The 19,716-nt window shown below is 53.4% G+C and overlaps 1 protein-coding gene, 1 long non-coding RNA gene and 6 other non-coding genes across 9 annotated transcripts; 6 read left to right on the top strand and 2 right to left on the bottom strand.

Annotated features, from left to right (window-relative positions):
• Positions 1–57: 57 nt before the first annotated feature.
• Positions 58–6,740, top strand: LOC122433418 (caspase-14-like). Of its 2 annotated transcripts, none has more exons than XM_043456320.1 (11): positions 58–433; positions 513–653; positions 746–941; positions 1,054–1,142; positions 2,035–2,145; positions 2,279–2,446; positions 3,000–3,222; positions 3,544–3,660; positions 4,054–4,128; positions 4,624–4,727; positions 5,343–6,740. In XM_043456320.1, exons 1-11 carry the CDS (start codon positions 359–361, stop codon positions 5,442–5,444), a joined length of 1,401 nt encoding a protein of 466 aa, XP_043312255.1. In that variant the 5' UTR covers positions 58–358; the 3' UTR covers positions 5,445–6,740. The 2 variants fall into 2 exon arrangements, with proteins under 2 accessions (XP_043312255.1, XP_043312254.1); XM_043456319.1 differs by having other exon boundaries at positions 5,331–6,740.
• On the top strand, positions 6,165–6,237 carry TRNAR-CCG. The gene has a single exon. It is a non-coding gene; the product is annotated as a tRNA-Arg (tRNA).
• A 1,384-nt stretch (positions 6,741–8,124) lies between the features above and the next one.
• On the top strand, positions 8,125–8,197 carry TRNAR-CCU. The gene has a single exon. It is a non-coding gene; the product is annotated as a tRNA-Arg (tRNA).
• A 4,713-nt stretch (positions 8,198–12,910) lies between these two features.
• TRNAK-CUU lies at positions 12,911–12,983 on the bottom strand. Its single transcript has one exon. It is a non-coding gene; the product is annotated as a tRNA-Lys (tRNA).
• LOC122433426 lies at positions 12,923–14,321 on the top strand. The gene is made up of 4 exons (XR_006267094.1): positions 12,923–13,035; positions 13,336–13,427; positions 13,719–13,824; positions 13,918–14,321. It is a non-coding gene; the product is annotated as an uncharacterized LOC122433426 (long non-coding RNA).
• Positions 13,808–13,879, top strand: TRNAP-UGG. The gene has a single exon. It is a non-coding gene; the product is annotated as a tRNA-Pro (tRNA).
• Positions 14,322–16,754: 2,433 nt separating the features above from the next.
• Positions 16,755–16,826, top strand: TRNAP-AGG. Its single transcript has one exon. It is a non-coding gene; the product is annotated as a tRNA-Pro (tRNA).
• A 537-nt stretch (positions 16,827–17,363) lies between these two features.
• Positions 17,364–17,436, bottom strand: TRNAK-CUU. Its single transcript has one exon. It is a non-coding gene; the product is annotated as a tRNA-Lys (tRNA).
• Between the last annotated feature and the right edge of the window lie 2,280 nt (positions 17,437–19,716).

Genomic DNA, 19,716 nt, shown 5'->3' with positions numbered 1-19,716 from the left:
GTAGGGGTGGGGGGTGGCGGGGGCAGGGAATGAATATTTTCGGTGCTGGAGGCGGCTCAGAAGGGAGACACCAGAGTGTAACGAGATCAGATAGCAGGTGGGCCAGAAGCTAAGAATAGACTGTGCACAGGCTCCTGGCGCAGGTGGGGGTGTGTTAGTGCCAGGCAGGAAGTAGCCCATGGGAGCCAGGGAACAGCAGGGCCTGGGGGTGTCCAGGACCCAGGGTTCCAGGGCAGGGGTCAGAGTCCAGCTCCGCTCATAAACAGAGCTGATGGGATAAGACTCGGAGAGAGGCCGGGCCTTGGGATCCAGAGCATTGGCACTGGAGCTGTTTGAAGGAAGCCCCCACGTCACCCCCATGGCTTTCTTGGTGGCTGGGATGCTGCAGGTGGCCTCGCAGGTGGCTGATGCTCGGGAGAGCCTGGGAAGAAAGGTAGGTGCTGGCTGGCCTAGCCCATCGCTGGCTCCCAGTTGAACCCTACCCCGGCCCAATTCTGGCCTTGCCTTCCCAGGGTAAGTACAGCGTGAAGGGCCCAAGGGTGGCCCTGGCCCTCTGCAGCCCTGAGGTGTCAGCCTCTACGGTCGCTCTCCTGGAGGGCGTGTTCCAGACCCTGGGCTTTGAGAGCTGCCAGAGGCAGGAGTCCTCCATCCAGGTGAGCCCTCCCCTGCCCCCCGCCCCCGACCTCTGCCCTCAGCCCCGCCGGGGGCCTCCCTGCACTCAGGCTGGCACTCACTTCTGCCCCAGGGCTTCCGTTGGGAGCTGACGAGGTTCCGGGAGCGGCTGGATGCCCATGGGGGCCCGGTGGGCTGTGCTTTTGTGGCCTTGGTGGCCCCCCGCCGGCAGCTGAGGCAGTCGCAGCAGTTGTTCCGGGAGCTGAGCCGCTGCAAGGCCCTGTGGGGCCGCCCCAAGGTCTTCCTGCTGCTCTCCAGTGCTCCCGGGGGTGAGCGGGCCGGCCGGGGCTCCTGGTGGGGGCCGGACAGAGTGGGGGTGGGGGTGGGCAAGAGGGCCGAGACCTTCCCTCCAGGCCCGTGTACTGCTGCTTCTCCACCCAGCTGTCCCTGAGCCTGGGGCCTTCCTCGCCAGCCTGGGCGAGCTCTGCGGCCGCCATCCTCACTGGTCACTGCTGCAGCTGCTAACAGAGGTGAAGGCCCAGGAGGGGCGTCCTGGAAGGGGGGACGACGGCGCCGATGTGTTCTCTAGGGGGCCAGAGAAACCACCCAGAGGGAGGGCCGCCAGGAACTGGGGAGGCCGTGACCCTGGCCCAGGTCCGGTCTCATCCCCACCTGAACCCATTACCCCCCATTCATGCCACAATAAGGCTTGTTGTCTACACACAGCCTCTAAGCCTCGCCTCCCACCTCCTCCCATGCCTGTCCTAACCCACTAAGGGCACCCCAGGTTTTCCAGCATCTGCTCTGCTCCGTGCCTGTGCCCAGGCTGCTCCCTCTGCTTGGAGTCCCGCCCCCACCCACCCCCGGTCATCCCAGCCTGGCACAGACCCTCCATGCGTCGGCTGTGCCCCTCATCACCCAAGGGCGGATGCTTGAATTCCCATCCACCCCTGTTCATGCTCACCTGGCTGTGACGGTCCCATCAGACCTGTGGGTCCCTGGGGATCAGGTCTGGTCTTGAGGCCCTAAGTTCTCACTGGGCAGTAGGTGGTCATTGGCTGACCCCAGAGGTGAGGGTGGGCCCCAGCTCTGCTCCACAGTTCTCCCTAGGTGGTGCCCACCCCATGGGCCTTCCCGGATGGGCCCTGACCCGCTCTGGGAGCACTCTGCCTCTGTGCTGGGCCAGGGGGCAGAGTGGCTAATGGCTCAGCCACTGTCTCCCTGCGGCCACCAACGTTCTGGAATTCTGTGACCCTGAGCTTGACTAGGACCTCCCTCGAGCCTTCCCTTTCTTTCATGTCTCCTCCTCCCTCCATTCTGGCAGGGAATCCCAAAGAGCCTGGCCAAGCTGTGCCCTGGAGCCAGGGCGCCCCCATAGCCCACCCCCACAGAGCGGCCGCCTGAAGAGTCCTCTGCCCCTAGGTCTTCTCCAGGACAGCTCAAGAGTCGGCAGGGGCTGCCTACTGCCCGGTGCTTCGGAGCTCCTTGCGGGGGGCACTGTGCCTAGGGAATGAGGAGCCCTGGGGGCCTGAGGTGAGGGGGCAGGGCGGGTGTCCAACCACATGGCAGCAGTTTTGAGTGCGATGGAGGCGTGGGGAGACCTGGGCGGGGACAAGGAGCCGGGAGGTCCTCCAACTGCGTTGAACCCACTTAGTCCTGTCTGCAGCCAGAGCCCGGCCCCAGCGCTCAGTATGACCTGTCCGGGGCCAGGGCCGCCCTCCTGCTGGCTGTGACCCAGGGCCGGCTGGGGGCCCAGCATGATGTGGAGGCACTGGGGGGCCTGTGCCAGGCCCTGGGCTTCGAGACTGCCCTGCGGACAGACCCTGCAGCCCAGGTGAGGGGAGCCCAGACCCACTGGAGGAAGGGTGCCCCCACGGGGCCCTGGGGACTCTCTCCTGGGCCTTGTACCAACCATGGGCAGGAAACGCACCCCCATCCTCCCTCTTGTATGCACGCATCTTTGCGAACCCCCTTCCCTAGCCCCTGGAAGTCCAGTCTCTTCGGCCCCTGCCGCCTCCCACGCTGGCCCCTGCTCAAGGCTCTAGCTGGACCCTCAGGCTTTTCCTGGGAGGGTCTCTGGTTCCTTCCCAGACAGCTGTCAGCTCACTGCTCTCCCCTCATGGCTCTTAACTTTTTGGTGCAACTTCTCCGTGGCGATCCGAGAACCAGCTGCAAGAAGCTGGACCCACATCTCCTCCAATGAGTCCGTGATAGGCTTTGCAGCAAGGGGGGTTGGTTAGAAAAAGGTCTTGCTCCCCCACGGCCTGAGGCTGGCAGGAGGTGGGAGGTAGTGTGGGCTGAGGACTACAGAAACCACCCAGAGGCGGGGAGCCAGGTACTAGGGAGGCCGTGACACTGGCTCAGGCCCAATCTCATCCCGTCCCCAGGCTTTCCAGGAGGAGATGGCCCAGTTCCGGAAGTGGCTGGACGCCCACAGGGGCCCCGTGAGCTGTGCCCTTGTGGCCCTCATGGCCCACGGGGGCCCTCAGGGGCAGCTTCTGGGGGCTGACGGGCAAGAGGGGCATCTGGAGGCGCTTGTGCAGGAGCTGAGCTGCTGTGGGGCACTGCAGGGCCGCCCCAAGATCTTCCTGCTTCAGGCTTGCCGTGGGGGTGAGCAGGCCCCCGGCCCACCCTGGAGGCCCGCCTCCTACTGCCCTACCTCTCCTCATCCTGCGCTCAGCCTCCCAGGACTTGCTGTTCACCTCCTCCAGAAAGCCTGAGCACTGCCCTTCTCCTGCCCGCCTCCCAGCCTCTCCTAGAGGTCATGTCCGTGAGCCTGAGCCTTCACCCTCAACACGTGTCAGTCAGTGCTCTGAGTATTTCCAGCCTGGCAGGCCGGCCCAGAAGCTCTGGGGGGTGGGGGCTGGGGCCCTGGAAGCACCCCGGGGTGTCTTCGGAGTGAAAGGACCCAACTGTCCCCTCCGTCCCCAGGGCACAGGGATGCGGGAGTGGGACCTGCAGCTCTCCCCTGGTTCAGACGCTGGCTGCGGGCACCTCCAGCCACCCCCTCCCAGGCCGATGTCCTCCATGTCTGTGCTGATGAGCAAGGTGGGTCTGCCTACCTGAGGGCTTGGATAGGGCTGGTGGGGAAGCTGCCAGGAGGGCATTTCCGGGGCTCTGAGCTGGGATCCTGCTGCCACCTCCCTCCTCTCTTTGCCAAGAGGACAGAAAGGGAAACCTTCCTAAAGGGTAAGGACCTTTGAAAATTGAGAGTTTTTTCCCCTACTTGAGCCCGAAACAGCCCTGGAGACAGGAAGGGAAAATAGCTCTTCTCAGGTCACATAGCTGGTAAGTGGCAGGGCTGAGATTTGAAATCAGATCTGTCTTTTCTGCCCTGCCCTCTTTCTACTGCCTTGTATGCCCTTGAGCCAGACTTGAGGGGGCCCTCGGGGCAGATGGAGTCCCAGGATGCTGGGTAAAAGGCGTTGCTCCCTCTTGCAGGCAACTCCTCCAGGGGCCCCACTCCAGGGAGCCCTAACCAAGCAGATGTGCTGATGGTCTATGCAGCCGCTGAAGGTAAGGTCATCATGAAACCCAGTTACACAGAGCCCAACCTCCTGGCCAGAGATCTGAAGTGGCGTTAGGGACATCTGGGGCTTGGCTGTTGGGGTGCAGCCACATTGCAGTTAAGCCATCTTCCTTCCATATTTATTATTTGTGACAATAGTAACATGGAGCGCACAAACCGAGGGCTGGCTCTGCTAAGCACTCGACTTGACTCCTCTCCTCTAGGTTGTAAGGTCCATGCGGGCAGGACAGTTCTGTCTTCCTCAGGGCCTGGCACGTAGTGGGTTCACAGTGAATGTTTGTTCCACATTGAATCCATGGTATATCCACTCCACAAACATTAAGCAACAACTTGATCCAGAAGCAAGAAGGTGCTGCTCCATACCCCAAGCCCTGGGGTCTTGTGTACTTGCCCCCACTTCCACTGACAATAGGCCCCTGGGGACTGGAAGGCAACTGGAAGGGGACCAGTTGTGACCTTCTGGCCCTGGTCCCCTGACCTAGGCTGTGTAGCCTATCGGGATGAGAAGGGCTCAGACTTTATCCAGACGCTGGTGGAGGTCCTCAGAGCCGACCCCAAGGCAGACCTCCTAGAGCTGATGACTGAGGTGAGTTGCAGGGTAGGGAGGGTAGCTTGGGGAGAGGGGCTGGATTCAATCTTCTTCTCAACTCCGGTGTTCTGATCACCTCCTATCATCCTTTTGCTGAGGGAGGAATTCCTTTGCCCTCAGAAACATGAGATGTTGAACACAGAACACCTGACACCAGACAGAGACACAGCCAGCAGTTATTAGCCACATATGCTCACAGCTGGGGGCTAGGACACCTCAGGCCATGCAGGCCACTCAGGGTTGCCTTGGGGAGCAGAGAGAAGCAACAGGGGCTATAGACTCAGGCCTTGTAGACACAGGACATGGGGTACTTGTTGCAATAATTTCACATGTTGGCAGGGAACTGAAGCCCTTCAGGATGATAGCGGGGGTGGAGTGTATCTGGTCTGGTTGGTGGGGGAACTAGCCGCGAGGGGGGCCTTCCCTGATGGGTGGGAGGCACATCTGACAAGAGCAGGGGAAACCGCAGGGGCCTGTGAGCCCCAAAGATGTCAAGGCAGCACTTGAAACTTCAGGCCTCGCAATACACTGGGTGCCAGGCTGGGCGCGGGCGTGGGCAACCTGGCCGTCCCAGGCACAGGCTGAGTGTGATCCACACAGGTCAATCGGCAGGTGTGTGAGCTGGACGTGCTGGGTCCCGACTGTGATGAGCGCCGCAAGGCCTGTCTGGAGATCCGCAGCTCCCTGAGGCGCCGGCTCTGCCTGCAGGTCTGACCACCCCCGCGGCCACCCAGGGGTGCTGACAGTGGGGGGCCGCACACCAGCACCACCAGTAACCCCGTCCATCGCTCGGTTTCCTCTCCCAAAAACGGCGCGATAGCACAGGAAGCTCGGCTGGCATGGAATAAACGTGGTGATCGCTGGACACGTGAAGAGCGCTCGCATGCAGGGAACTAGGACAATAAGCGAGATGATGTATGGAGCGCCGGGCACTTCGGAGGCCGGGCCCATCGAGGGAAGAAGGGGAGGACTAAGAAACCCCCACGTGGGCTAGGCGGCGCTGGATGACCTGGGAAGGGACAGCCCAGGGTCCACAGCACTCTCCCAGCACCCCCACCCCACCCGCACCACACGCTGGGGCCGCGGACGGGGTCGGATGGCAGGTTTAGTGGTGCTGCGATAGGGGAAGCAAAGGGGCTGCGGGAGCAGCGGGCAGCCCCGCCCCAGCGTGGGCCTGGGGCTCGTGGGAGAAGAGATCAGGAGTTCTCGGGACAGGAGGGGCTTGGGCAGCTTCACGCGGGCTCGAACTCTGAGTTGCATGGCCACCTCAGCGGCGCTCAGTTGCGCTGCTCAGCTGCGGGCTCAGAGCCCGGCTCACCAGGAGTCCCGGGGGGCAGGGCGCCAGACCAGTGTGCGCATGCTCATTCGGGGGCGGCACTGCGCAGGCGCTTGCAAAAAGGTTTATAAGAAAAGCTGAGAGACTGTCCTGCGCAAGGCCGCGTGGCCTAATGGATAAGGCGTCTGATTCCGGATCAGAAGATTGAGGGTTCGAGTCCCTTCGTGGTCGTTGCAGGGTTCAGTTTTCTTCCTTAGATTTAAAATTTTCCGTGTCTCCCAACTGCTCCTTACGCAAGCCTAGGACCCTCTGGCTGTCAGCCACACTCCCTCCTGCCCCTCAGATGCATCCCTGATGCTAAGGGGCTCGGGACCCAGGGTGAACCCTTGGGCACTGTGGGGAGACCTACGCTGATCAAACCCGGGCGGACTGCTGACCCTGGAACCCCGGCCAGGAGTCCCAGGAGCCCAGGGGCGACTGGCTGCATGAATATAGTTCAGATGACTAGAACTGCGACAGATGAGGGGTTGGACTTCTGCGGGGTGGCCCACCCTCAACGGGTCAGGGGCATTTAAAAATATAAAAGAAAGAAAGAAAAATACAAAAGAGTATTGTGATGAAAAAGTTTTGGAAATAGTAATGATGATGGTTGCGCAATACTGTAAATGTAACTGATGCCACTAAAATGTACACTAAAAATGGTCAAAATGGCAAATTTAATGTTATGCATATATCTAAACACTAAAAAATGTTTTAAAATTAAATAGATTATTTCGATTTCTTGCAGTGAATATACCCTTAAATGATTAGTGTGAATGTATATTTAAAATTTAAATGTAAAGAATATGCCCAGGATTGAGCCATCATTTTACCCAGAAAAAATGACTGTCCCTGCAGAACCAAGTTCTCGCCAAGGAATTTCTGGCTAAGTGGAATGACCAAGGCGATGGGACCTTCTCCCCCCAGGGAAGACGCTGGGGGAATGGCAGATGAGCCTGTACCCAGTGGAGGGTGCAGGTAATCTTGAGGTCATGGGGAGTGTCACTGTCTCCTTTTTCAGTTTCGTGATGTTTCAGTGGTTTGCTAAGGACTCATAAACAAAAGAGAAGTTTCACTAAGATAAACATTTTAATTATTTCCCCCACTTTTACTGAGATGTAATTGACATACAGCCCTGTATAAGTTTAAGGTGTACAACATAATGATTCAATTTACATACATCACAATCATTATCACAATCATGGTTTAGTGACCATTCATCATCCTTGTGATGAGAATTCGGGATTTACTCTCTTAACTCTAAAGATGAGCTGTTCTAACACAGCAGTGTTAGTTGTCTTTAGTATGTTGTATACTGCGTCTCTGGTACTTCTTTTTGCTGGAAGTTTGTACCTTTTGACTACCTTCATCTAATTCAGCTCGCGCCTCCCCCGACCCCACTTCTGGTAACCACAATGTCAAATATCTTCGAGAGGGGAAAGAATGCCCATCTTCTGATAGGAGAGTAAACGCCGGGCTCTCTGATATTACAGTTCCACACTCTACACACTGAGCTAGCTGGCCATAACAGAGCCATCACGGAGGGTCCTTAGGACCAAGACCTAAGGCCACTGGGCTCTGCTAAAAACCGCCTAGACTTGGGACTATGAAACACTCTCGGTCTAAGAGGCAAGGTGGGGAGAAGGATGAAGGTCATGACCGACGCTTTTCCCAAGCTCCCGGCTGTTCCCTCTCTCCCCTTCAAGCCCACATTTTGCCTTAGCGAACTCCTTCTTGATGCTAGTTCTCACGGGACGTAGATTCTCCTAAAAGAAGGGGGAAAGAGCTCATCCGGGATTTGATGCCCAGACTTTCTGCACCCTAAGCGAGGATAGTATCCCAGTCAAGACAGCGGAGCTAACTGCTACCCTAGGTCTTTGAGCAGCTTCCTTCGCGCATGCGCGGTCTCCCCGGGGTCCCGCGATGCTCGGGGGCGCGCAGGATCTGAGCGGATGTACCAGTAGCATACGGTTGTCAGGAGGACCAAAATCAGGCCAAACTGGAGCGGGGACGCTGTACGGAACCGCTGGGAGGTACTAGAGAGACTGGTCTAAGACTGTCGAACAAAGCCTTTCGTCAGCCCCGGTGGCCTAATGGATAAGGCATTGGCCTCCTAAGCCAGGGATTGTGGGTTCGAGTCCCACCCGGGGTAGAAAGGGTTGTATTTTAAACCTTCTAGAGGAGGGGGGAAAAGTTAAAAGAAGTCGGCTGTCTACTTACCCGAATCGGAAATTAAGCGCCCCCGGGGGGGCTACTCAACCAGCCGTCACCCTGAACTGAAGTCTAGCAAGCTTTAATTTTCCCATAAAGACATGCACGTTTTCAGATGTCAAAGGAGGGCTTGCATTCTTTACGTTGTTTTAACAACCATCCATTCTACTTGATATAGAAATATTCATTTTTCTAGATGTATTAATTGCATTATGGTTACTTATATTTTTTTAAAGTCTTTATTTTTTATAAACCTAGCCAGTTATTTAGAGATTAAATTATGTGACAGCCAATGTGCTTTAAAATAGTGGGCTGGGAAGTGACTACAATTAATAGTATTGTACTGTATACATGACATTTGCTAAGAGAGATCTTAAGCATTTTTATCACACACATCAGGTAATATGTGAGGTGATGGATGTGTTGAGTAACTTCACTGTGGTAAATATTTTACAATGTAAATGTATATATCAAACCGTCATTATATACCTTCAATATACATCATTTTTATTTGTCAGTTGTATCTCAGTAAAGGTGGAAAAAAAGATAATGGACTGGATCGAGGTATACACAAAACAAGTTTTTCTATGAGGTGATGTCTTAACTGAACACATTATATTATTTTTCTCTGCTTTAGTTCTTGCTTGAAATAGTCCATAATGAAGTTTTCTCTTTTTTTAATCCATGCAATCTATGCGTTCATCCTCAAGGTAGTAATCTCCCAAACTTCAGGGCATGGTGGAGAGTAAAATTAGAAACCTCTTCTACTACATACCCACAGAGGAAATGATCGCTGAGGCTTTGTCATATGTGTATATGCAGAGATATTACTTTGCCGTCAAAGGTCCATCTAGTCAAAGCTATGGTTTTTCCAGTAGTCATTTATGGATGTGAGAGTTGGACCATAAAGAAAGCTGAGCACTGAAGAACTGATGCTTTTGAACTGTGGTGTTGGAGAAGACTCTTGAGAGTCCCTTGGACTGCAAGGAGATCAAACCAGTCCATCCTAAAGGAAATCAATCCTGAATATTCATTGGAAGGACTGATGCTGAAGCTGAAGCTCCAATACTTTGGCCACCTGATACAAAGAACTAACTCATTGGAAAAGACCCTGATGCTGGGTAAGACTGAAGACAGGAGGAGAAGGGGACGACAGAGGATGAGATCGTTGGATGGCATCACCAACTTGATGGACATGAGTTTGAGCAAGCTCCAGGAGATGATGATGGATAAGGAAGCCTAGTGTGCTGCAGTCCATGGGGTCGCAAAGTGTTGGACACGACTGAGCGGCTGAACTGAATTGATATATCTCATGGGCTTCCCCAGCGACTCAGTAGTAAAGAATCTGCCTGCAATGCAGAAGCTACAGGAAATACAGATTCGATCCCTAGGTTGGGAAGATCCCCTGGAGACAGGAATGGCAACCCACTCCAGTATTCTTGCCTGGAGAATCCCATGGAGGTCCATAGCATCACATAACTGAAGCAACTATATATATAGTATATATGCACATAGTTCTCTTTTCCTTTTAAAAACCCTGAATGAGACTCTTCTGATCCTCCAGCTCTGGGCCTACTTTCCCAGGCACCTGGGGTCCCGTCATCCCTTCTCCAATCAGGAATTTCATCTCAGTGCAGCATCTCCCACCATCATATGTGGCCCGCAGAGAACAGTGACCACAGAGCAATCCAGCTGCCAGTGTTTCCCTCACTGACGTCTCTCCCTGCCTTATGAAAGGGAGTGTCCTCGGGGCACTCTCAGTGGGGTGGTGGGTGTGCTCATCAAATATGACAGACTCACTGCAGCATTTCTATCTTGCAGAGTCTGAGTTCATTTCTTTACATGATGCCAGGGACATGCTTGAATCTTAATCCCCTTAAACATAGGCCACCACTGAGTTCAGTGCTTAGCCAACCAACCAAGAAACATTCAGCTGCATGAATGGCATTTAAACACAGGTTTTAGCCACTCCTTTGCAGTCAGCCTGCTCCCACGTTTCAGGAGTGTATTATCCTCTGCCATTTAATAAAAGATCTGTCTGCTAAATAAAATTAAGAAATAAACACAGGCTTGCTGGGAAGTGTGACCAGAGTAATAACTTCACTAGATCCAAAAATCCCATCCCATCCTCTTAATTCTAACATCCTCAGATCCATTCCCACACACATTCCCTAGTTTTCTGCTGGCATAATTCTTTTGGCATATGAATGAGTTCCTCCCAGGCCAGCCTTTGTACTTGCTCCTTCAGTGTGCTGATCTAACTGTAGTTATGGGACAACCAGTGTTAGAGGGTAGCAAGGCTGGCTGGTGTGGGCTTTGAGGAGAACTCTCCTCCCCTTGCAAGACAACCGCTCCAGGTGCAATTATTATGGGATATTCAAACACAGGAAGGCTACTCTCCCCAGATATCAGAGAACAGTCTGCTTTCACTGGCAAGGGAGACTCCAAGTGACTCAGGGTTTCAAGATCTCAACTTGGTCCAAGACGACCTAAACTTCCCCAGGCTTTGGCTCCACTCCTTCATAATCAATGCCATGTCTTTCACAGAAAAGATCTCTCGAGGCTGTGAACTCAACTTACAGTGTCATCCCACAATATACATCATTCAGTTATGTGTTTGATTTTCAGCATTGTCAGCTTTGCAGCTATATGATTATTTTATGGCAGACAGAAAATATCCCTGGATCTCTGGGCATGACTTAGGCTGAAAGTTTAAAGGCCTGATCTTGTCATTTTCTTTCTTCAAACAAACAGGCGCACCCAGGGGAGTCCTTCTCATGTCACAGTCCTTGTGGTCACCTCTACTGCTGCAACAGTCAAGTGCAGCAACCACGGGGTCCCCCAGGGCACCCGCTTCTGTCGGCACTTCATCGTAATCAACCAAGTGATAGGCGGCTTGCTCAGGTGCTGCTCCATGTCAGGAGTTACCAGTATACCATTTCCCACTGGCAAGGAGCTCAAGTCCAAATTCATTACTGAACCAGAGCCCAGGAAGCAGTCAATAAACCCATTTGTTGGTGGGGGGAGGGTGGGAGTAATGGGAAGAGGTCGTTAAAAGGATACAAAGTTTTAATTATAAGATGAATAAGTTGGGGAGATCTAATGTACGGTATGGCAACTGTAGTTAATAATACCCTATTGTATACCTGAAATTGTTAAATGTAGAACTTAAGTGTTCTCAACACATACACACATACACAAAAGGTAATTTTGTGAAGTGATGGGTGTCCGGCTCGGCGTGTGGGATCTTAGTTCCCCACAATGTTCATGAACTGAACACACACCCCACGACTCCCATCCCTCACCTTGTCTTTAAAACCTTCCCTGAAAGCCATCTCTGGAGTTTGAACCTTCTGAGCACTAGCTGCCTGGACTTCTTGCTCAGAGTCTGTAATAAACTCCTTCACCATGACTCAGCATCAGTAGATTGGATTCACTGCACGAGGCTGAGCCGACACAAGTTTGGTTCCGTAACAATCTCATTCTTAGAGTGTTTCCAACCATTTTAGGACATATTTCCTAGAAAAGCTGAGACAGGGATTTTTGTGTAATCAGTTCGAGAAGGGAACACTCTGAGGAGGCATCTATAAGGGAGAGGAGGACGCAGGATAGACAAATGGGCTAGTTCTTAAATTTATCTCTCTGGCTTCATTGTGGGAGCCAGTTCTTTACAATCAATCATAATCTGTCCCTAACTTCCCCCAGAAAGACAGACTATAACAGAACTCTGATAAGTATAGTCGGGTCCCTCTCTTTTGGATGAATAGGGTACCCCAATCCAGCCACCAAGAAAGACATGACCTGGCAGGCACCTCCCCAAGCCCTCTCCTGCCCCCCTCTTACCCCCACATTGGAACCTGGATCCCCAGATGACCCAACATCCTGAGAGCCTCAGGAGTGGCATTGCTAAACTTTCCAGCTGTCCTGTCTCACTCTCAGAAAGGAACTCACATTTCCCTCACTGCTGCTTCTTGGGAAGTGGGGGACCTCACCTCTATCTGAGGTATCCCACGACTGCCAGCTTGCTTTCTACTTTAGAAAGGGGAGAGGGGCTGGGACAGGAATGGATGACCAGATGAGGGTCTCCCTTCCCTGCTCATCTCCGCCAGGAGGGAGGAAAGCCGCAGGGGATGCAAGTGGGGACACACGGGGCGGGGGGTGGGGCTCCTGGCTGGGGCTCACCCCTGGATACAGACGGAGCACCACATAGGTCCCCACGCAGGGCCAGAGTTAGCTGAAAATCCATCTCCAAGTCTCCTCTTGTTGCTGTCGTTCAGTATGTAGAACTGAGACTGATCTCATAAGAAAGTGGGTTCAAGTCCTAGTTTGGGGGACAATTCTTGGCCTTGCCAGGATCTCAGGAATTTGAAAAAAATTCCTAGAGGAAGATCCCACGTGCGGTAACTAAGACCTACTGCAGCCAAATAATTTTTTTTTAAGTTCCTAGAAAAGGATCACTGTGTATCACACTTTTAAATTCCAAAACACAAATAATGAAACAAGATGCTATGCTGAGACTCAGCGTGCCAGTCTCCCTGGTCTGGCATCTTCGAACTCAGGAAGAGGCCCCGTGGAAAGAGGATTAGTTTATACGGACCTTCCTGCTCTCTAAAATCACCTTTGTTTAGCTGTAATACCCTAGGGGCAAAAGCTGCGCCCAACGTGGGGCTCGAACCCACGACCCTGAGATTAAGAGTCTCATGCTCTACCGACTGAGCTAGCCGGGCTGATGCAAAGAGGAAACTACAATTCTCCTGAACTTCGCTGAACCTAAAACTGGTAGGCACACGCTCTGAATCCCGCGCACACCGTCTCCCTCGGTTAGGGTGTGGGAGGTGCCGGGTTCCAATCACAGACGATTTCTCATTTTCAAACTCTCAACCCCTTTCAGGAGAGGTAGCATTAAGCCGATCAGGAAGGCTTGATGGCCTCGCCGCCGGGACAAGCCGGGAGACCTTCCCTCCCTGGAGGGTGGGGGTGGGGTGGGGGGATGTGGACCCCTTGCTTGTGCAAAAATTTGGAGCAGCTGCCCTTCCGGGAGAAGTGAGCACCACCCCCCAGTTCGGACCCCTACATCAGGTTACAGATTCGTGAGGGTTTCCTGCAGCCGATCCCAGACCAGGAAGGACCCGGAGAAGCTCGAGGGTCACCCGGGACCGGCCGGCTGGGAGGTGACCGAGTCTCATTCTCCTTGTGTCGCATGTTGGGTGAAATTTCTGCCCTGGGGTCCACCATGAGAGACCACATTCGCCCGGCCGCACGGTCTCTGCCCCCTGCTCCTTGTCACCTGCCCCCTCCTCTAGCTGCTGCGGACTGGGTGGCCTTCCTGCAAGCCAGCGAGGAGGGGCGGAGTTCTGGCTCCGCAGCCCGGGGGCCCAAGCGCGCGGGAGCCCCCTCACCCGGAGGTTCGGCCGCGCTGCGCCGCCTCCTCTTTCTCCAATCGAAACCGAAACCATCCCCAGGATCTGGCTGCGATTCTCAGCCCGGGATCCGAAGGCGGAGCCGCGGTCTCAGGCCTCCAAGGACAGACACCAGAAGTCGCTACAGCACCGGCTCGTTGGTCTAGGGGTATGATTCTCGCTTTGGGTGCGAGAGGTCCCGGGTTCAAATCCCGGACGAGCCCAGTTTTGTTTTTTTTTTGTTTTTTTTCCGCCCCCTCAGACATCGGCTAGTTTTCGGTTTGAAGACTCCGGATCTCTGCGGAGTCCTGAGCAACGGAATCGTTCCCGCCGGCCGCGATCCGATCGTCCGCGCTCGGTTCTGTTCTGCCAAGCGGCCGTCACTGCGCTGGGTCGCAGCAGGGGCGGCGGCCCTCGAGCCCTGGGCCTGGCCCTGGGGGAGGAGACCGAGGTGGCTCAGTCTCGGCTCTCGGGAGGCCAGACGGCCACTGGGCTGGGTGATGATCGGCCTGGGCGATGATGTGACTTGCTGCGTGTGTTTATACTCTGGGTAATAAACTCAAATTTTATGACCCAAGTAAAGGACAAGCCCACGTTTCAATGTCTTTCCTATTTGAGGGGCTGCCCAAAGGGTCTTCCACGACCCAGGGAAGGAAGGAAAGGCAGAGGAGACTGCGCGTGGGGCCGCAGACCACTAGTCTCCACGGGGTCCAGGGGGCCGTGCTCCAGACACGGGGTCTCCTCTCCCCCTAGAAGAACCGCGGTGTTTTCATAGGTTTTATTATTATTTTCTGAGGCCAACTGGTCCAGCCACTGAGAAGGCTTATTACAGTTTCCAAGAGGAGGTGGCACGGCTCCGCGTGGGGAGGAGGGACGGGACGCACCAGCGTCGGAAGGGAGAAGAAAATGAAGGCAAGAGACTTTCTCGTGGTTTCAGGGAAGGTGAAACAGGGAAGGCAGGGAAGACAGGCCGAAATGGCTGGCTGAAATAAGTTCAGTGGGCTCGGGGGTACAAGTGCTGTCCCTGGTTGTCTGTCTCCTGGCCTTGAGGTGATTCTGCAGGTGGATTGTGGCCCAGAGGGTGAGAGTTTGATAAAAACAGGTGATCGTCGGCTGTGGACCCTGGATTGGTTGGTTTATCTTTGAAAAATGCCTGCTGACAGAGAAATTGCTTGCTATCTCGAACAATTGACCAGATCCATGGGTCTGGAAGACCCCCTGGAGTAGGAAATGGGAACCCACTCCAATATTCTTGCCTGGAAAATTTCCATGGGCAGAGGAGCCTGGCGAACTACAGTCCATGCGGTCGCAAAGAGTCTGACAGGACTGCAAAACCGAGCACCATTGACCAGGAGGAAGGTTCAAGAGGGAGGGGACATATTCACTTACGGCCGATTCACGTTGATGAATGGCAGAAACCAACACAATACTGTAAATCAATTATCCTCTAATTAAAAATTCAAAAATAAAATTTTAAAATGTTTAAAAAAAAAAATGAATTGACCAACCTTGGGAGAGGCGTCTGCTGCAGAGTCAGCAAGGCTCCAGATAGCTAAACAACAGAATACAGAAAAGACATGGCTGATACAGGAAGGGACTGAGACTTTGGTTGGAATCTGAGGGCCCCCAGTCTAGGAGGCTTTCTGATCCCAGGCCCAGAGTCAGACCTCCCCAGGGTATTAAGGCACAGAGCCCCTGCCAGGCAAGCTGCCACAGGACCAGAGCTGACCAGCACATGCAGAGGGGGCAGGGGGCTGGTGAACCCCTTCTCTGATTTAATTGCCCTGGTTTCTCTGGTTAAGCCTGGAGTCTTGCATGCTCGGTGCCCCTTTCATGCCTCCTGACTCTCAAGTCCCCTAGTGAGTGCGTTTCCTGAACAGAACTCCAGTTCAAAGGCCTCTCTGGCCTTTGATGCCTAGTGGGCATCAACCAGGGTAACCAGGCTCCCTAACCAGCACTTTCTTCCCCTACAGACAGAACCTTTCAAGACTCCCATTCCTTGATGGGAAACCACTACTGCCTCCACCAGCAGGTCCGCTCCTCTTTGTATCAGGGTGCCCCTCCCTCCGACCTGCCTCAACCCCCTCCCCACTTGGGCATCCTAGGTCTGCTGTCCTCTACAGCGAGCCCCAAGTCTAGGTCCTGCCTGCAGCTGGGATCTGACTGTCATCTGTCCAGGGAACGGGAAGTGGGCACTGCAGAGGAAGCTCCCTATGGAGCTTTTTGGCATCAAATTTGGCATCAAATCCCCAAGGAGCCTCGTTTGCTTTTTCTGACCACTTTAGGGCTGAAACAGAACCCCTGGCAGAGCGGGTGTGGGTCCTGGGCCTGTGAGAATGGATCATGGGGCAGGTGCAGTGGGTGGTGGACCCAGACCCGCTGGATGTGAGTGGCCAGAACAGGCTTGGACCCTGAGGTCAGGGGTCTTGTGTGTGTTCAGTGGACAGGGAGGCACCATGACCCAGGTCACACCAGTGGCAACAGCATCTTGGTGCATCTTTTCTGAGCAACTTCCTCCCTTATCCTTTTACTCCCTACTTAAACCACCACCTTTCGCCGGGGCCTCTTCCTGGCTGCGGTCTGCACTGGGATTTGAGTCTGGGACTCCAGAGGTGGTTCTCCGGGCCGGACCAGCTGTGAGATTGGCAACCCCTCGGCAGGTGTTTCCAGTGGTGCTGGGGGAGCCAGGTGGTCCCGGAGGCGTCTAGGAGCCGGCGATGTCGAGGACGGGATCCAAACTCTGCTCCCAGCTTCGCTTTGCAGCCCAGGCCTCAGCCCGGTGACAGAAGGCGACCTGGGGGCGTTCTGCTGAGCTGATCGCCTCAGTTTTCCTTGTACAGAGAACGAGAGGGGAGGAGCCAAACCCTCCAAAACCTGCATTGGGACGCGCCAACTTGGAGCCTCAGCATGGGGCAACGCGGAACGTCCCATGTCCCACCCACCCCCACCCTACCCCTGTCCACGGAATCAAATCCTTCTACTCATGACACTCATGGGGAAAAGGGAACCATCCATGGACGAGGCAACAGGGACAGTCCCGGACCAGGGAGGACAGAGCCACGTTGAGCTCAGCAGGAGGGGATAAGGCTCTTGTCGTGTGGCTCGTTGGTCTAGGGGTATGATTCTCGCTTAGGGTGCGAGAGGTCCCGGGTTCAAATCCCGGACGAGCCCTGCTTTTAATAAACGGCTGTATCCCAGGGACACACTGTTGTCACATTCACCGGATATGGATAGTCCCACATCAGCTGTCATCCTCATCCTTCCAAACAGTGGTCTGGGTTGCTCAGAACTACAGGGCCACTCCTGGTAGAGAGAACATGGAACTCGGTTCTCCCCTGACTCCCAAAGGAGCATCCTAGTGTAACTTGAGCTTTTTATGACCGTGGACATGTTGTCCTGCAGATGCAGAGATGATAGTAGCTGGCTCGCTTGCTCCCCTAAATAAACCAAAGGAAAAAGTGTGATGGGTGGGTTTGGTCTAGAAGCCAGGTTCAAATCTTTAATGGACTTATTTCTAGGGTTCCTTTGGTTAAAGAAGTTGAGGAATCTGGTGAGTTAGCAGATCCACTGTAAGGAGTGGACACTTTGGGCTTATGAGAGCTTGGGCAGGTGACACGGTGCAAAGTCACAGGCTGTGTGACTTCACCTTTGGTGCATTTTGTTCCTAAACAGAATGGCAGGAATTGCTTAGAGATCCTGTCAAAAAGACGCCCAGCGTGGGGCTCGAACCCACGACCCTGAGATTAAGAGTCTCATGCTCTACCGACTGAGCTAGCCGGGCACATGTGATTGGGAGACTACAGCCAAGCTTCAGAACCTGACTGGCTGTGGATCACCCCAAATGACTGGGTAGGGTACGTGTGTGGGTCAGCAGGGATGTGGGGTCCTCTCAGGGCCTTCTGTGTGTTTAGACTGTCCAGAATTCTCCACATCCCCAGCAGGAGAGCAGCCTTGCAGGGGCGTGGGAGTGGGGGGAAGTGGGAGGGGTGGGGGAGATGGGGGAAACAGGGGGAGTCAGGGAAAGTAGGGGGAGTTGAGGGGAGTAGGGGGACTGGGATAGAGTGGGGGACATGTGGGGTGAGATGCCACTCTGACAGAGGGACGGACACGCAGCTGCTCAGCAGCTGCCAGGAGCCCTGCAACTGGGACAGAACCGAGGGTGGACTTGCCCAAGCTGATCCCAGCACTCCTGGACGAGGGGACGGACCGAAATCAGGCAATGACAAGGGACCCACCACTGTATTTGCACAAGCAAACCCGTGAACTGAAAAAAATTGTTAGACCTGCTGGGTTCTACTGGGTTCTATGTTCATATAACACCATCCATGCTTCCTGCGCATTATCTAAAATAAACTTTTTTTTATTTAAAGTTTTATTTTGCCCCAACCCTTCTCAGTCTGTCCTTTTGGTGATCTTGAATTGTTGGAACCAGGGACCTAGTGGTGGATTGCTGGAAGGGGTTGGAGACCCCAGGGTGCCGGGACACCTACCCTGTTCACTCCTGTTTCGGCCAATCTCCCAGGATTCAGAATCAGAAGTGAGGTGGCCCTGGAGGAAGAAAGCGGATCCTTGCCCCGCAGTCCTGAGACCTGGGTAGGTTGAGGATGAGGCCACCCTGCCACATCTCCCTCCCAGTTTGCCCCTCTAGAGCAGAAAGCAACTTCAGATACACAGTGGACTGGGATGAGGGCAGAGGTCATCTGCTCCTTCCCTGCCCCAAATTCTGGAGACAGGGTGCCTCAGAGAATCTTCTAAGGATCCCCTGAGATTTCAGACTCCACCAGTCCCCATGTGCAGAGCTGCCCTGCATTCTGAAATGCAAAGGGAGATTAGGAGGCAGCAGGAGCCTGCAGGCACGGAGCACCATAGAATACTGTGGGGCCATCCTTAATGTTGTTGGATGTGCACATGGCATTAGATTATTTTAAAAGAGAGGACTTTATTTGTAGAGTTAAGGCCAAAAACTTTTATGGGTGAAACAATGTCGTACACAGGTTTCAAATATACACAGAAATAGGGGAGGGTCCGGTGTGTGGGGGGGCAGTGAGGGGTTATGTGATTCTGCTCCATTTTTTCCCCAAAACTTTAAAAGTAAGGTTTATTTTGAAAACTTTATTCTTTGATCAAAGAATGGAGAGGTGCAAGTACATCCTCTTCTAAACTTTATTATTATTATTTTTAATCCACCAGAAACTTTCAGCAATTTCTTTTCTCTTTTTCTTTTTTCAGTTACTATTTCTTCTAACACTATTTAGCCCCATCTTTCTCCTCTCTTAGGTCTTCAAGACTCCAATATTATATATTTTGTTAAAGCCCCACAAAGTCTTGAGGTTCTGTTACTTGGTTTATTTTTTTTTGTTTTTTGTTTTTTTTCTTATTATTATTTTTTTTTTTGGTTTATTTTTTTAAGTTTATATTCTCTGTTCTTCACATTGGGTAACATCTATTGTTCTATCTTCAACTGATTCTTCTGTCCTGTTGATCCTGCCATTGCCTGTCAATTAAGTTTTTTGATTATTGTATGTTTCAGTTCTAAGGTTCTCAGTTGGTTATTCTTTATCTATTTTATTTATTTGAGACTTTCACTTTTTAAATTTCTTTTAAGTGGCTTGTAATTGCTCTCTGAAGCATTTTTACACGACTATTTAACCACTTTTACCCTCCTTGGCCGATGGTTTCAACATCTGAGTCAGCTTCTCTTGATTGCCATTTCTCCTTCAAGTTGACATTTTCCTGGTTCTCAGTTTGATCAGTGATTTTCAACTGTATCTTGGATAGTTTCGGTATTACGTTATGAGACTCTGCTGCTGCTACTGCTGCTAAGTCACTTCAGTCGTGTCCGACTCTGTGTGACCCCACAGACGGCAGCCCACCAGGCTCCTCCGTCCCTGGGATTCTCCAGGCAAGAACACTGAAGTGGGTTGCCATTTCCTCCTCCGGTGCATGAAAGTGAAAAGTGAAAGTGAAGTCGCTCAGTCGTGTCCGACACTGTGACCCCATGGACCGCAGCCTACCAGGCTCTTCCATCCATGGGATTTTCCAGGCAAGAGTACTGGAGTGG

The sequence above is a fragment of the Cervus canadensis genome, chromosome 32 (assembly GCF_019320065.1).
Source record: "Cervus canadensis isolate Bull #8, Minnesota chromosome 32, ASM1932006v1, whole genome shotgun sequence".
Lineage (NCBI taxonomy): Eukaryota > Metazoa > Chordata > Mammalia > Artiodactyla > Cervidae > Cervus > Cervus canadensis.
This window is presented reverse-complemented; position numbering and strand designations above follow the sequence as displayed.

What these genes read in the sequence shown, in the direction of transcription:
- LOC122433418 (XM_043456319.1), top strand. Translation starts at nt 359, where the DNA reads ATGGCTTTCTTGGTGGCTGGGATGCTGCAGGTGGCCTCGCAGGTGGCT. An exon ending in TGCTGCAGCTGCTAACAGAG is followed by an intron (nt 1,143 to 2,034) that starts GTGAAGGCCCAG and finishes CTCTGCCCCTAG; the next exon opens with GTCTTCTCCAGGACAGCTCA. An exon ending in GGTCTATGCAGCCGCTGAAG is followed by an intron (nt 4,129 to 4,623) that starts GTAAGGTCATCA and finishes CCCCTGACCTAG; the next exon opens with GCTGTGTAGCCTATCGGGAT.